This window comes from Zingiber officinale, chromosome 7A, assembly GCF_018446385.1.
Source record: "Zingiber officinale cultivar Zhangliang chromosome 7A, Zo_v1.1, whole genome shotgun sequence".
Taxonomy (NCBI): domain Eukaryota; kingdom Viridiplantae; phylum Streptophyta; class Magnoliopsida; order Zingiberales; family Zingiberaceae; genus Zingiber; species Zingiber officinale.
In genome coordinates this window covers 1,669,767-1,683,339 of record NC_055998.1, presented here as the reverse complement: position 1 = coordinate 1,683,339, position 13,573 = coordinate 1,669,767, and the positions used below count along the sequence as shown (strand labels likewise).

The 13,573-nt window shown below is 35.5% G+C and overlaps 2 protein-coding genes across 3 annotated transcripts; both read right to left on the bottom strand.

Moving 5' to 3' along the window:
• Positions 1 to 298: 298 nt before the first annotated feature.
• Positions 299 to 8,477, bottom strand: LOC122000714 (mRNA-decapping enzyme-like protein). 2 transcript variants are annotated; one of them, XM_042555146.1, is made up of 8 exons: positions 8,059 to 8,473; positions 7,911 to 7,951; positions 7,494 to 7,543; positions 5,358 to 5,502; positions 3,702 to 3,755; positions 2,101 to 2,224; positions 1,482 to 1,943; positions 299 to 585 (listed from the first exon to the last, which is right to left on the bottom strand). In XM_042555146.1, exons 1-8 carry the CDS (start codon positions 8,212 to 8,214, stop codon positions 529 to 531), a joined length of 1,089 nt encoding a protein of 362 aa, XP_042411080.1. In that variant the 5' UTR covers positions 8,215 to 8,473; the 3' UTR covers positions 299 to 528. The 2 variants fall into 2 exon arrangements, with proteins under 2 accessions (XP_042411080.1, XP_042411079.1); XM_042555145.1 differs by lacking the exon at positions 299 to 585 and adding an exon at positions 639 to 777 and having other exon boundaries at positions 8,059 to 8,477.
• Positions 8,478 to 9,201: 724 nt separating this feature from the next.
• LOC122000715 (vesicle-associated membrane protein 714-like) lies at positions 9,202 to 13,336 on the bottom strand. The gene is made up of 4 exons (XM_042555147.1): positions 12,936 to 13,336; positions 10,505 to 10,695; positions 9,728 to 9,891; positions 9,202 to 9,518 (listed from the first exon to the last, which is right to left on the bottom strand). Exons 1-4 carry the CDS (start codon positions 13,150 to 13,152, stop codon positions 9,425 to 9,427), a joined length of 666 nt encoding a protein of 221 aa, XP_042411081.1. The 5' UTR covers positions 13,153 to 13,336; the 3' UTR covers positions 9,202 to 9,424.
• Positions 13,337 to 13,573: the final 237 nt, after the last annotated feature.

The following is a 13,573-nucleotide window of genomic DNA, read 5'->3' as shown; positions in this document are numbered from 1 at the left end:
GAGCTGCACAGGCTCTGTAAGCAATAAATTCGATCCAAATATAGATTAGCACTCGATACTCAAAATGCAATTCTTCTGAAGATATATTTGAGAGCTGCACAGGCTCTGTAAGCAATAAATTCAACCCGTGCATTTTTTATCTTAGCCATTAGGCGCTCAATTCTTTTTCCAACTATGTGGCAAAAGACTAATATATTCGCTCCCAATGTCCCCGCCAACCTGTCCCAGGACCAACACGGAAAATAACATTTTTCAAACCAAAAAAGGATAAAAGGAGAGAGAGAGATTCATTATATAATTTCAATGAAGAAACAAATATTAGATTAATTCCCACTAAATAACAGTAACACGCCAAAGTTCAGACTGAAATGCTCCCACTCATTTACAACCCAAATAATAATAATAAAAACAAAAGTTCCATGCCCTCATCTCACATTGGCAATTTTTACAATAGCTCTTACAAGAAAAAGCTGCATCATTAGCAACCATATGCAACAAGCTCAATCCCATTTGCCAAGGACTCATTCGTCAGGAATAATGCGCATTTAGCATCTCACGATACACCATATCAATGAAATCATTGTTCTGTTAAAAAAAAACAACAAAAAAAAGAATAAACAAGGTTAGAAAATCATATCTAGTAATTAGACAGGAGTAAGCCTCGACTTTAGCTCTGTGGAAATCATTTTAAAGAAAGCAATACTGAAAGTGCAAATTGGCTTGAATCAACTGAACCGAATGAATTGTGATCAAATAAAAAATCAAGGTCCTTTCCACCTACCAAAAGAGCAAAATTTTCAGCAAAATAGACTAATATTGAATATGTAATAAATATCCAATCAAATCTTCTTTGAAGTTTGTTTTCATGTATTCTCTAGCAACAAATTACCAAGACTATAAAGCAATTTTCAACTATTAATGAAAAAACCAAGCTTCAACCAGGTAGATTTAATGGAAAACCAGAAGTTACATATCGCATGGAATTGTCAGTAGGAAGTGATGTGATTAGAACAGCATGTACAACTAAATTAAACATCAGATGCCATGCAATCAGATGAATAAGTTAGCGGGAAAAATAGAAAGAAGAAGGGTTAAACAAGAAAGTGAAAAAGGAACAAAATCAATAACATCGAATGTAGATTTAAGACAATATTAAAAGCTTTTGTAGACAGTTATTTTGACTAAAACAATACCAGGTGATGAATGAACTATAATAAATAAAAGATCACATCAACTGTTTACTAGTTTTCGCTAGCTTACAAGATTTCAAGTTACACTGAACATCTTTCAACTTGTGCAAGGTATAAAATAAGGAGACAAGGAAACTACGATGACAAGAATCCAGTTTATGCAATCGTAAATAAACAAATTGGATGTTACATCCACAACAGCATTGACAACCTAATGGTAGTTTATCTTAAATCAGAAAAGAGTAAAAAAGATGGTAAAGAAAATGTGAAGAATAATGGAAAGTAACTTACTTGAACAACCCTCAATAGTGCATCACGAACTTTGTCTCTTGTGATAACTGATCCAAAGTTTTGACTAGGAGTAAGTGATGCAGATGGGGTAGGAGGTGGAAACGGTTGAAGTAATGGAGTTCCATATGGTCGCTGCATAGTAACTGGAGGATGGAGGGGAGGAGCTGTTGGAACAGAGGATGATACTGGAGGCATTACCAGTGCAGAAGATAGAGCAGGTGAGAAAAATGAAGGTTTCACAAGATTCATAGCATGGCTGCCGCTTCCATTGCCAGATTCAAGATTATCCAGAGGTTTCACTAGAGGAACAGATGAAGCTGAGGGAATAGGAATTGATGGAACAGTTGGCAAAGTAGATGGATTGACACTTGATGCATGAGTAGTTACAGGAATTGGTGCAGCAGCAAGATGTGACTGGCCAGCCACTGTTCCATTTGATGCATTTCCAGTGTTCATAGCATTCTGAGAAGAAAAAAAAAGTTATGTGCAGAATAGTTATTCAAGAACAAACTCTCTGTGGCTTGCAGTACACAATACTTAATAGAAAACAATGTTTAGCAACAATAAATATAAACCAATAGAAAGTATGATAAAAGAAACTACTTAGCAGAAAACATACACTGAAAAAATTCACAAATACATCATCAGCAACATCAAGGGCCGATGTAGCGACTGATGTTATTGGCTCAAGAGGACCTTCAATAACTGATGAAGTAGGTACAGCTTCAAGCTCCTCAAACTCACTGTTACAAGAAGAAATAACATTGCAACACAGTCAATAAAACAACCATATCATCATCTATAATTCAAGCAATTAAAAAGGAGGGAATTATCAGCATTCGTTGTGAATGCAAGAAGCTGACATAAAATAGGGAATCTAAGCTCTTCTATCAATAAATCCACCAACTGTCATGACCATTAAGCTGAAACCCATGTGTGCAACCGTAAAACATATGTTGGCATGATTGAATCACTTACTCTCTCACGTTGTAATTGTCAAACTCTACAATGGCAGCAGAAAAAAAAAAGCCTATCAACACATGGTCAACCACAACAATATCTTCCAGCCACCTATGTTCTTCAAACAACCATTAAGCTCAAACCCAAGCACACAACCAGAAGACATATGTGGACATCATCTCATCACTCAAACTCTCACATTGTAATTGTGAAAATCTACCATGTCAGCAGGAAAAAGTAACCTACCAACACATGGTCAACCACAGAGATATCTTCCAGCCACCTATGTTCTTGAAACCCACACTGATTCTTTAACCAAACGGCCTCCCAATTTCTGGTTTGGCCAGCCAATCAATAGAGTCATCTGAGTCAATGCAACAAGAGCGTATATATATGCAATTAACAGGTGTCATAATATCTTTCATCTGACCAGCTGCCACCAATATTTTTCCAGCATTTCACTCTCTTCCTTTCTCTCTTCTCATGGATGGAGGAATCAGAGTTGTGCATGTTATGCCTTTTTTTAAAAGACTCATATCATGAATAAATTTTGTTGTGTTGATGTTTTAGATTGTTCAACTGTGGATCTTTTTTAAATCCTCCTAACAATTTCCTTTCTTCCATCCTTATCTTTATGCAACTTATAGGTGAAGAAATAATATTGTCCTTCTTACGTGTCGCCAACACCATTCCTTCTTTCCATATCTCCTTCCACTCTTATCATTTCACCCTTCTTTGATCGCACCTTACCTGAGACACACACACGCGTTTCGGCAAAGACTAAATTCAAGGAAGTGGCAGATGGAGAAGGACCTCCTCTCCTTGATCTAAGTTGAGCATGTTTTTCAGGGTTTTTTTTTTTTTAATTTTTGTTTCAGATATGTGATCTGCTTGGGTTTTTTTTTAAAAGAAAATCAACAAGCTTCTTTTTACATCCTTCTCTTTATGTAACAATTTTTGTGATTGTACCAATTTCCACATATCACCTGTTTTGACTGGGTCTCTTTATCCGAGATCAGGCCAGAAACTGTTCTGGTTTGATTTTTAAAACATTACCGCTACTAAACCATTAACCAATTAGTAACCATTCCAATGCAAGGCAAGTTCATTATTTTTATCTACCAATAAACAATGTCACGTAGAAGTCCTACTGAAGAAAAAGTAAATGAACGACCAACTGTGAACAATGGAATGGATATATTCCAAAAGAATTCTATTATCATATTATGAAATATAAAATCACCAGGAGATATGAAATACCTTTTAGAAGTTAGCTTAGGCTTTGGTGGTACTTTGGAATATGCATTTAGTATCCTGAACAAAAGAAAGAGTATCAATGTAAAATATAGAAATAAATGATATGAGCCTGCAACTCACTTCCAATGCTTAACAAGCTTCTATTGATTCTGTGAAAAGACTCTCAAGGTGTATATATACACAAACACATGCATATACAAGGACATAATGAAAGAGTAACACTGAATAGCATATGTTGTAAACAATCATGTACAAAAGCAAACTTGATTTCAGAAACTTACATTAAAAAGCATAACAGATAGGAACAATAATTTGAATATGGGATGTTATCATGTTATGTTGTGGTTCTTCAAATGTCATCTAAAGGTGAACAAATATGAGGCTTTGACTTTGTCTCATCCCCAAAGAAAGCTATTTCTTGGGCACAAATATAGTAAGTGATAACTAGAAAATGATGGAGCTTCTAATTTGGCATTGGCTTCTTAGTTGCAACGTAGAATAAAACAGTGATCAATATAAGTCTAAGAAATTGCATCTTCCAATTGTTAGAATAAAACAGTGATCCACAGAAGTATAAAAAACTGCATCTTCCAATTGATGGTTCCCCAATTAGGAATATCAAATGCTTAGAAATCATAAGAAATAAATATTTACATCTACCCTTCAAGTTGGAGACTTAAATCTTTTTCATGACATCATTGGATGTTGGAACATTACCCAGCATATGATTGTATATTAACTTTCAAAGGTTTTTTGAATGGATGTTGACACATTAATGATGAGAAGTAACCATATGTTATTTATTAAAATACCATTCCATGGAGTAAACAGTGTCCAAACACATTCATTACTGCAACTAAACTTCTAGTTATAAAATAATTCAGACGGTGATAGTTTTTTAACAAAGGTAAATCATTGATGAACTATATCAATAAGGCATACAAGTGTCAATGTGCCATTATCAATGTCCTTTGCAGCCTTTGCTTTCCCAATGATAGCCAATCTCATTCAAATGATTACCGAATAACAGTATTCTATGGCTTCATCAATGACTCAGAAAATAAAACAAGGAATCATGATGGAAAGAATTGGCATTAAAAATTAATCATAGGTCCTTTATTAGGCTTAGTATGCAATATATAGAAATTATAATGAAGCAACAGATAATTATTTAAATTTTGTATTACACCATATGAAATAGAAGAGTGATGAATCAATACACAATCATTGAGCATAGGTTTTGTGTACACACAACATTTTCATCAAATAACATTTCATAGATATTCTTTTATTAATCACAAACGAGGGATTTAAACAAAATAAGGTGGACAATCACAAAAAATGAATTAGATGAACATTTACCAAATATTAGTTCATTGACATGACTTAACAAAAGCTTGACGATATATTAATTAAGACATCTCCAAACCATAATTTTAAAATAATGCTGTCACAAAATATAAAAAATAAAGTTGTCATATAATATGAGACCTGAATCAAAATCCCAAGTAAATCTAACATGTTATTTGTGTAATCTAGAATAAAGAAACCAGTATATATTTGCATATAGGAAATATGGGTATAAAAGGATAAAATCCTTATGAAAGTGAGCAAATTGCTACATTAGAGATCATTTTAGAAACGAACCAAAACTAGTACCTGCTAAAAAGATTTGCAATAGCTTCACAATCAGGTGAATTATAAAACCAAATGCCATTTACTTCTTGAGCTGCATTTCGATATAAAAGATAGGGAACTTGAACTTCATACTCGAAATCTCCCAAAAGATCCTCCACTAGATTATCTGTTAACCAAAATTAGCACACAGAGTCAACCTGGCGAGTGGCGACTGAAATTGATAAATCATAGAGAATATTTATCTGGACAGTATCATTCATTTTCTATGTGTTTGAAGCATCTAGAGCTTTTGAAGCACTTTCTAAAGCATTCTGAATTTAAGATACTAATTCACAATGGAATACAGTATACAAACAATTTTTTAAACTATTGCAGAAAAGCTCCTAGTTTATACAACCAACAGCAACTCAATCATTTCTTAACCTACCTTTGATCAACTTGTAAAGAACAGATGGATGGATCCATCTTATTCTTGGAATAGAGAACTCACACACATTTACTTTCCAAAATAAACCAATACATCAAGCACTACACTTAGATTTATTGGATCTGTTGCTAAGACATCAGTATTAAACCTGAAATTCACAGTAGATAGCCAGCGGCCCAAGGAAACAAAATTATGAATTCAATTTTTCATATATTCTCCTCTCTTTTGGATAGGACTAACAATTTTTTGTATCACTTAAATTGCCCCTTTTTTATGGCCTTCTTTTTATTTATTTCAACTTTATTTATTTAACAAGAATAAATGAAATCTCATAATTGAATTTATTTGGAATTTTTACTCTTTGACATTTTCAAAAAAAAAAAAATCTAGTAAGATAGTTTTCTTACATTTTAGATCTGATATCAATTGAATTTCTTGAAATGCTTTCAAACAATGAAAATGAAAAAGGTCTCTATTTTACTAAGCTAAAGACAAAAAGGAAGAAAGCAAGCAAATCCAGTAAATTCAGCTTATGCTGAACCATTTTATAATTGCAAGCCATAAAAACACACTTCAGCATGAGAATTTAAAAAATATACATATAAAATAATTTCACAACTAAATAGATAAATTTGAATCTTCCTAGTCATTTAGATTGAGAATTTTAATTTTTTAAATAGGAAAGCTCTAATATGACCACAATTGATTTAACCAAAGATAATTGTTTTTTGAGCTCTGATATATAATACAAAGCAGCTATATCATATCAGTCATTTCCACAAAACGAGGAGGCCCATATGGACTTGGGATGCAGAGACAAACAAGTAACACTGACTAAAAAGCCAAAAAGGATAAATTGACATCCTTCTCATTCTTTTTATGGAGGTAAATACACATAGCTGACTAAAAACAGGCTTCTTCTTTTGTTTATTGTACCTATCGGAATGTTCAGCTGAAGAATAAAATGTATATGAAATTGGTCAGTTACAAACATAATGTCCTCTTCAGAGGCAAATTCCATCCTATCTTCTTGTTTTTATAGGTTTGTGTAATCATGCTTTCTCCTGTCCCTCCCGACAGTTAGCTTTCAAAGATATGATACAACAAAGTAGGTAACTACTTCCTCCTTTCCTAATCTACAACCTATTATTTGACCCTTGCTCATTCTTATTCCCTCTGCTTATGTATTATTTCCCACGAGAATAACCGCAAAGAGTACCTAGGCTAGTATAAAATATCAAATAGACTCAAACACCATTTGGATTCTTCAAGAAATGTTTTCAACAACAGATATATCAGATATGACGGTTCATTTTCATATTTTTACTATTACAACAATATTTACTTGAACAGAAATAGGAGAAAGGAAAGGAAGAAATGAATTTGCCAAGTTCTCATGATTTCTTAGAACGATAAAGGGAGAAAGGAATTTAATTCCATCCAATTCATTATATTTCCAAAAATGAAAACACTAAAGTTTGAATATCTAATAAACACAACATATGTAGGTGATGTTGCTTTTTCTCATTCTCATCCCTTCCAAGTAAACAATACAGGTGAAAATAAGTAGTAAAAATAATAGTGTAATTCATTTATCTTCTTTGCCCTCACTTAAATTACCTCCTTTCTCTCATACTTCCTCCCCTCCCACTAAATACAGCATAATGAAGAAGTATAACAAAAATATATATGTTAAGAAAACGTGGTTCTAACATGAACCAATTTCCAACCTGTGTTGCGTCTATTCATCACGATGAATTGAAATCTGGGTTGTGTGTTCCTGCAAATACATAATCACTTAATCTTTTAAGTACTTGGAAATAAAAAATAAATAAATACAATTGAGTTAGATCGAAGGAAAATGTCAATTACAGGAACAGTGTGTTTTTTAAAAAAAATGAGGTCCACATTAAATCAGCACTTGAATGGAGAAAATTAAAACACTGCCCCCATCCAAATTATGTGGAGTTGAGAATAATAAGTTGAAGAATAATACAAATATCTATATCACTAAATCCCATCTCCTAATCGGTACTAGAGGAATCGTCAGGGGGAAAAAAAAATACAATTCACGGGCATCTCAAATCCGAAACAAAAGAAATCGATATTAATAACACTTAATATCTTAGAGAAAGACTCCCAGTTACCTCTTGACAACGAATAGAGATCCTTCAACGTCCTTACGGCTCTGAAGGAAATAAAAAAGAACCCCAGATCAGATGCAATAGAACCAAAAACAGGCCGGACGAATCATAATCGAACAATTAAGGATGAAAATTTCCAGTCGGGACGCACCCACTGATTGAGCTCGATGTCGAACTCGTAGAGGGTGACATGAGCGGCGGTCATAAGGATCTCTTCCACGAACGGATCAATCCGCTGGAGAACAGTGAGGTTGAGGACCTTCGTACTGTTCTGATCGAGATTTGGCATCAGCTTCCCGCTCGCCATCCTCTCGGCAACCGATCAAAACCCTAAATCGAGAAAACCCTAGCCGCAATTCGAGGATGAGGAACGATCCAAGAACAAAGGGAATGAATAAACGCGAAAACAACGTTCCGGCAAGAGAAAATTCAATCAGCGTTGCTCGCTTCGCTCGGAGAGTCTACTAAATTGTGATGCAGATCAAGATGAGAGAGAGAGAGGAAAAGGAAAAGGCAAAGGCAAAAAAATTAGAAAAAAAAATGGGGAAGAAGAGAGAGAGAGCGAGGGGAGAGAGTACGAAGGCATAATTTTATCGGTGAACACGTACGTTGTTAAGGTTACTTTATTAGTCTATCACCCACATGAATACCCTACTCGGCATAGGAACGGCTTGAGGAACCATATGCGGGCCCGAATGGAACACTTCACGTGCTCAGGGAACAGTTGGTGGCCCGTGCTCAGTGACCATTTGACTGCACTATTGCAGTTTGATTAAACAATATCATCCTTGTCCTGGCAATATATCAGCTGCGTTACGAAGAGATAAAAAAAAAAAATTGGAAGAATTAAACTGATACATTCTACATAGCAATGAACATAACCTCGTCCGTTGCAATAGTACAGTGGGAAAATATTTTCTCAATTTTCAAAAATTGAGTCTTAACTTCACAAATTGATGTGTTAGAGTGAACAGGAATACAACGGAAAAACTAACTGAAGTGTCAAAATTGAAATGGACGTTCAAGTCTTGGCTAGGTTTTAAATGATACAGGCTCACACAGAACGTTCAAGGGTTGAACAATCACTTGGTTTATAGAAAAGATCACACTCCTATAAACACTGATCTATCTGAAACAACGACTTTCCTCCATGCTACGATTGTTGAAATTGTGAAATTTTAATAAAATCTGTAAATTGCAATGACCATATTTCATAGTAAATAGATAAGAAACTATAAAGGTGATTACGACCTGATAACAATAGAAAACTACAGCTGTTAAGACAGGCTGCAACTTAGATAACTTATTCTTAGATAAACTGTAACTTACATAACAATTTTCAATATAAACTCCTCCACAGACATTAAGCAAATAGCAAGGCAGATAGCTTATGAGCTTAGGAAGCACTAATGTTATTGCCACACAAGGAAAAACTGATGGAAGTAGAGCTTCCATACACAGGCAAACTAATGAATGTACAAAGCAAGAATCTCCATCACAATGAATTTTGATCGACCCTATTTTGATCTACATGATGGAAGTGTGATGCCGCCACAGATAGCTGCTATGATTATGTACAATAGCAGAACAATCAAAAATGTCAGCACAGCTCTGCAATAACATAAAACAACAACAACAAAAAAAACACTGGAATCAGCAAGATGCAGCAGTTACCTTGTCAAAAGTCTAGGAAAACATTAAATGAATAAATTCCTAGCAAAACCATAATTTCATTTTCATCACAGAATAATCTATTGTTGATTTTTAGCTCATAAGATCATACGATTGCTCAAAAAAATTATTGCATAACTGGTGCTTACAAAAGCTTGGCATTTTTCATCCACAGAGCTCGCCTAAGTCGCTTGGATTGCTTTCTAAAATGGAAAGCACTATCTTGCATTGTAGCAGTTTTGTCCACAAGAAGGGCAAGGCGATCACCTCTGTCCAATATATTTTCAATATTGTCCACCATGATAGTGTGTACCTGCAATTTAGCGTGAAATATTTTTGGTCTGAACACATCTACAGCAGGATCAGTTAAAAGTTAACATAGTCGAATATCCTAAGCCTATGACAAATTAGGGGGAAAAAAAACTAACTCAAAAAATATAAATAATTTTGAAAATTACATGTTGAGTCAATGTAAAGGTAATGTGACATCAAGCCACTGACTTATAGTAATGCCAGAATAAAAAACTTATCGAAAGAACCTTCATAGCATCAAATTGTCAATTAATAATCACAGTTCAAAGAAGGCTGGTTCTTAATTTACCCTATGTGGACCATTATATGCTTTCTTCATTTTATAATTAATGAGTTACAACCTATGCAAAGAATATCCCTAGAAAAGAAAGTTGAAAATCTCAAGAGACAAGATATTAATTGCACATTGAAATAATAAGCAAGTAAAGAAACTCGCTATGCCTAAAAACTTTAAATAAAAAAGAAAAAAATATAAGAAAAATAACATTACTATTTTCTCAAAATCAGAATCACAGAATCCACATAATTCTATTCTGTATATAGACTAAGAGAATATAAGGAGAAAACAACCACCTGTTCACTAAGCAAGCAAACAAATTAAAGATCTAACTTGCCTCACTAACTTCGCCACGTACACGGGTAAGTGTGTCAACACTTGGATTGCTCGAGTACAATTCCATTTGCTGATGTAGTACTCTGGAGAATTCATCATTCATTTCATAAGCTAGTGCTGAACGAGCCACCCTGCCATAGTTCTTCATGAATCTCATGTGAATGTCCTCCAAATACAGAAAGGGAACTCTCCCTACAATGAAGCAGACAAAAAACCTCTGGAAAGAGCAATAAACAACAGAAATCATTGGGCTTAATTGTTGTCAAGGGACAAAATAAACTAAGAGAATCGTTCCGAATGATAATAGTAGCTCTATTCATTTGACACATATAACAAAACTTTCAAATTTATGCACACAATATCATAAAGGGCAGCCCGGTGCACGAAGCTCCTACTATGCAAGGTCCCGGAGAAGGATCCATTGTACGCAGCCTTACCCTGCTTTTTTGCAAGAGGCTATTTCCAGGATTCGAACTCATGACATTTTGGTCACAAAACAACAACTTTATCGTTGCGCCAAGACCCAAAAAAAGTGACACTTGGAACCATATGAAATTGTAAGATAAAGCTCTATTAATGAACTTATTTTATGTTAGTTAAGTGTGTCCTTCAAGTTTGTTATCTTTTTGCTAGGCAATTTATTAGCTAAGAATCATGGTATTATGGTAAGGATGTGGAACAGTGGTACAATATTAGATTAACATATCAACTCAGTTACACACGAAGCAAAATGAATGAGATAATACAGAATATGCAAAATGTCATAAATGCAAAAGATGCTAGCATAGTAGGAATTTTAAATATTTCAACAGAAAATAGCATGGATAACTATCATCGTTAACCTTGAAGTCATCAAAAAATAAATAGGTTGAGATGTTGGTCATCAGATATTCTGATAAAATAGTGATTGGTGGTCTGGTGAAGTATCGTTAGCTGTGTCAATGAGGCCTTAAAGAAGAAATGAAAACCAATTTAGAAATTTTATTGTATGTGATCCGGCGGTAAAAATCAGGAACCCCATAAGGAGTCAACGCTGAGGGGAGGTCAAAGGGTCCAGTGGCTCGCCGGAAAAGGACGAGCCGACCGGACTCAGAAGAAAGGGAAATCTGATAGTAAAAGGCACCCTGGTAGGGACCAGGGGTCCGACGCTCAAATAAAAGCAGTGCGTAATGACCGAGCGGAAGGAGGTGACGCCCGGACGGCGCAAAGAATCAAGGCCGTCCGGACGACGTTCATCGCCCGCCCGGCGGGCCGGGCACCCCAGTCAGACGGTGGGTAAAAGACGGGGACATCTTCTGACAGCCGTCAAGTCGTATGGCTGTGCCATACTTCTAGTCAGACAACGGGTGGTCCTGCCGTCCCATCAAAGAACATGCTCGGACTGTGGCAGCATGTTGTCAGGTAAGCTCTCTGACAAGTGCATACCGTGGTATGGGTTGCTGACACGTACGCACCTCGGTGGGCGTGCATCAGTTCCTTCTCCGTCCTATATAAAGAGGCTATCACTTCGCCAAAGGTACGCATAATACAAATTGGGCAGCCACTTTCTCCACCACTTACCTGACTTGAGCGTCGGAGGACCGTCGCCGGGACCCCCCTCCCGGCTCGGTTTTGTTGCAGGTTCGCCGGAGCCCTCGAGGATCCAGCAGAGAGCGCCACGTGCCCAGCGTCCGCTGACTCTTGGTTCGGACAGGATCAGTATGAAAAGATACAAAAATTCCTAATTTATGTCAAATATAAAATTTATCTCATATAAGTAATCTACATCCTGAACAGTGTCATCTTATAACGAAAAAGTACATATATAGCTTGTCCCGCTAGCAAAACAAACTTTTCACTATCAAAAGGACCAACACAATTTTTTGAGCTAATACACATTGGAAGTATAAATTTTGCAAAACACAACTTGTCCTGGCAAGGAAGTCTGCCTGTGTTTGATTACTAATATGAATACAAAAGTTAGTTTATCAAAAAAAAAAAAAAAAAACTAAAGAGAGTATCCAAGAGGACTTAATACCATAATTGCAATATGAGACAATTTTCACAAAAGTCTCTGTAGCATATAATCTTATCTAATAAATCCAAGTCCCAGAAAGATTCAGTGAGCATGCTGTATACCCTCTAATATGAACGCATTATTGTGGGAAGACAATTGTCTAATACAATAAGATTTTAATTCATTAGATGGTGCCTTTTTTAGCTTGGTGTTTCACAAGTGAAATTAAAACATGTGAACAGAAAACAAACTCAGCCCTGTTAATTGCTGAATGTGCCGAGTATTCGATTCCGCATAAAGGTAATAAAAAGTAGGAAAAAAATAAAAATTAAAACTATAACTCGGAATTCTAATATCTAAACAGTTTAATATCACCAAACGAACCAAACTTTATACGAAATCTAAAAAATGTGCATATCCGTATGGTCGGACTCACTCCCGAAGGTATCATTGGCCATGCAGAGGAAGGTGATGCCATCAGATCTGAGAACGTGGAAGATGTATCGATCCTGTGAAAAGCAGAGCCTGGAATCGGAATCCGGCGGAAGCTTCTCGAGGATACGCCGGGCGACAGCGCCGCTGTTACCGGTGGCTGCGGCAAACTCGGCGAGGACCAGCGTTTCCCTAGCCACCACCGCGTAGAGGATCGCCATGGCAACGAAAGATGCCTTTTCAATTTCCCTTAATCTCTCTCGATCTTTTCACTAATTATCTGCAGGCGACTGCGTCGTTAGGGTTTGAGGGAAGAACCCCTTTCTTTCGCTGGTACGAAATCGATGCGCTGGGGAGCAGCAGTTAAACGAAGAACACAACAGAGGTAATTGAGTGGGATAATTAATCAATCCTTTATCCTTCTTTGACCTCATTAGAAAAATAAATGTTTATATATAATATTAATTTTTAAATATTTGTTTAGGATTTTAAATTTAGAATATGACGTTTGGATTAAAGAAAGTAAAAAATAAAAAATAAATAAATAACATTATGGTGGTACTTGATTTTTTTCTAAGAATCCAAATAGGAATGAGAATAATATTATAGAATGAAAATGAATTTAAGTATGGATAATAAATA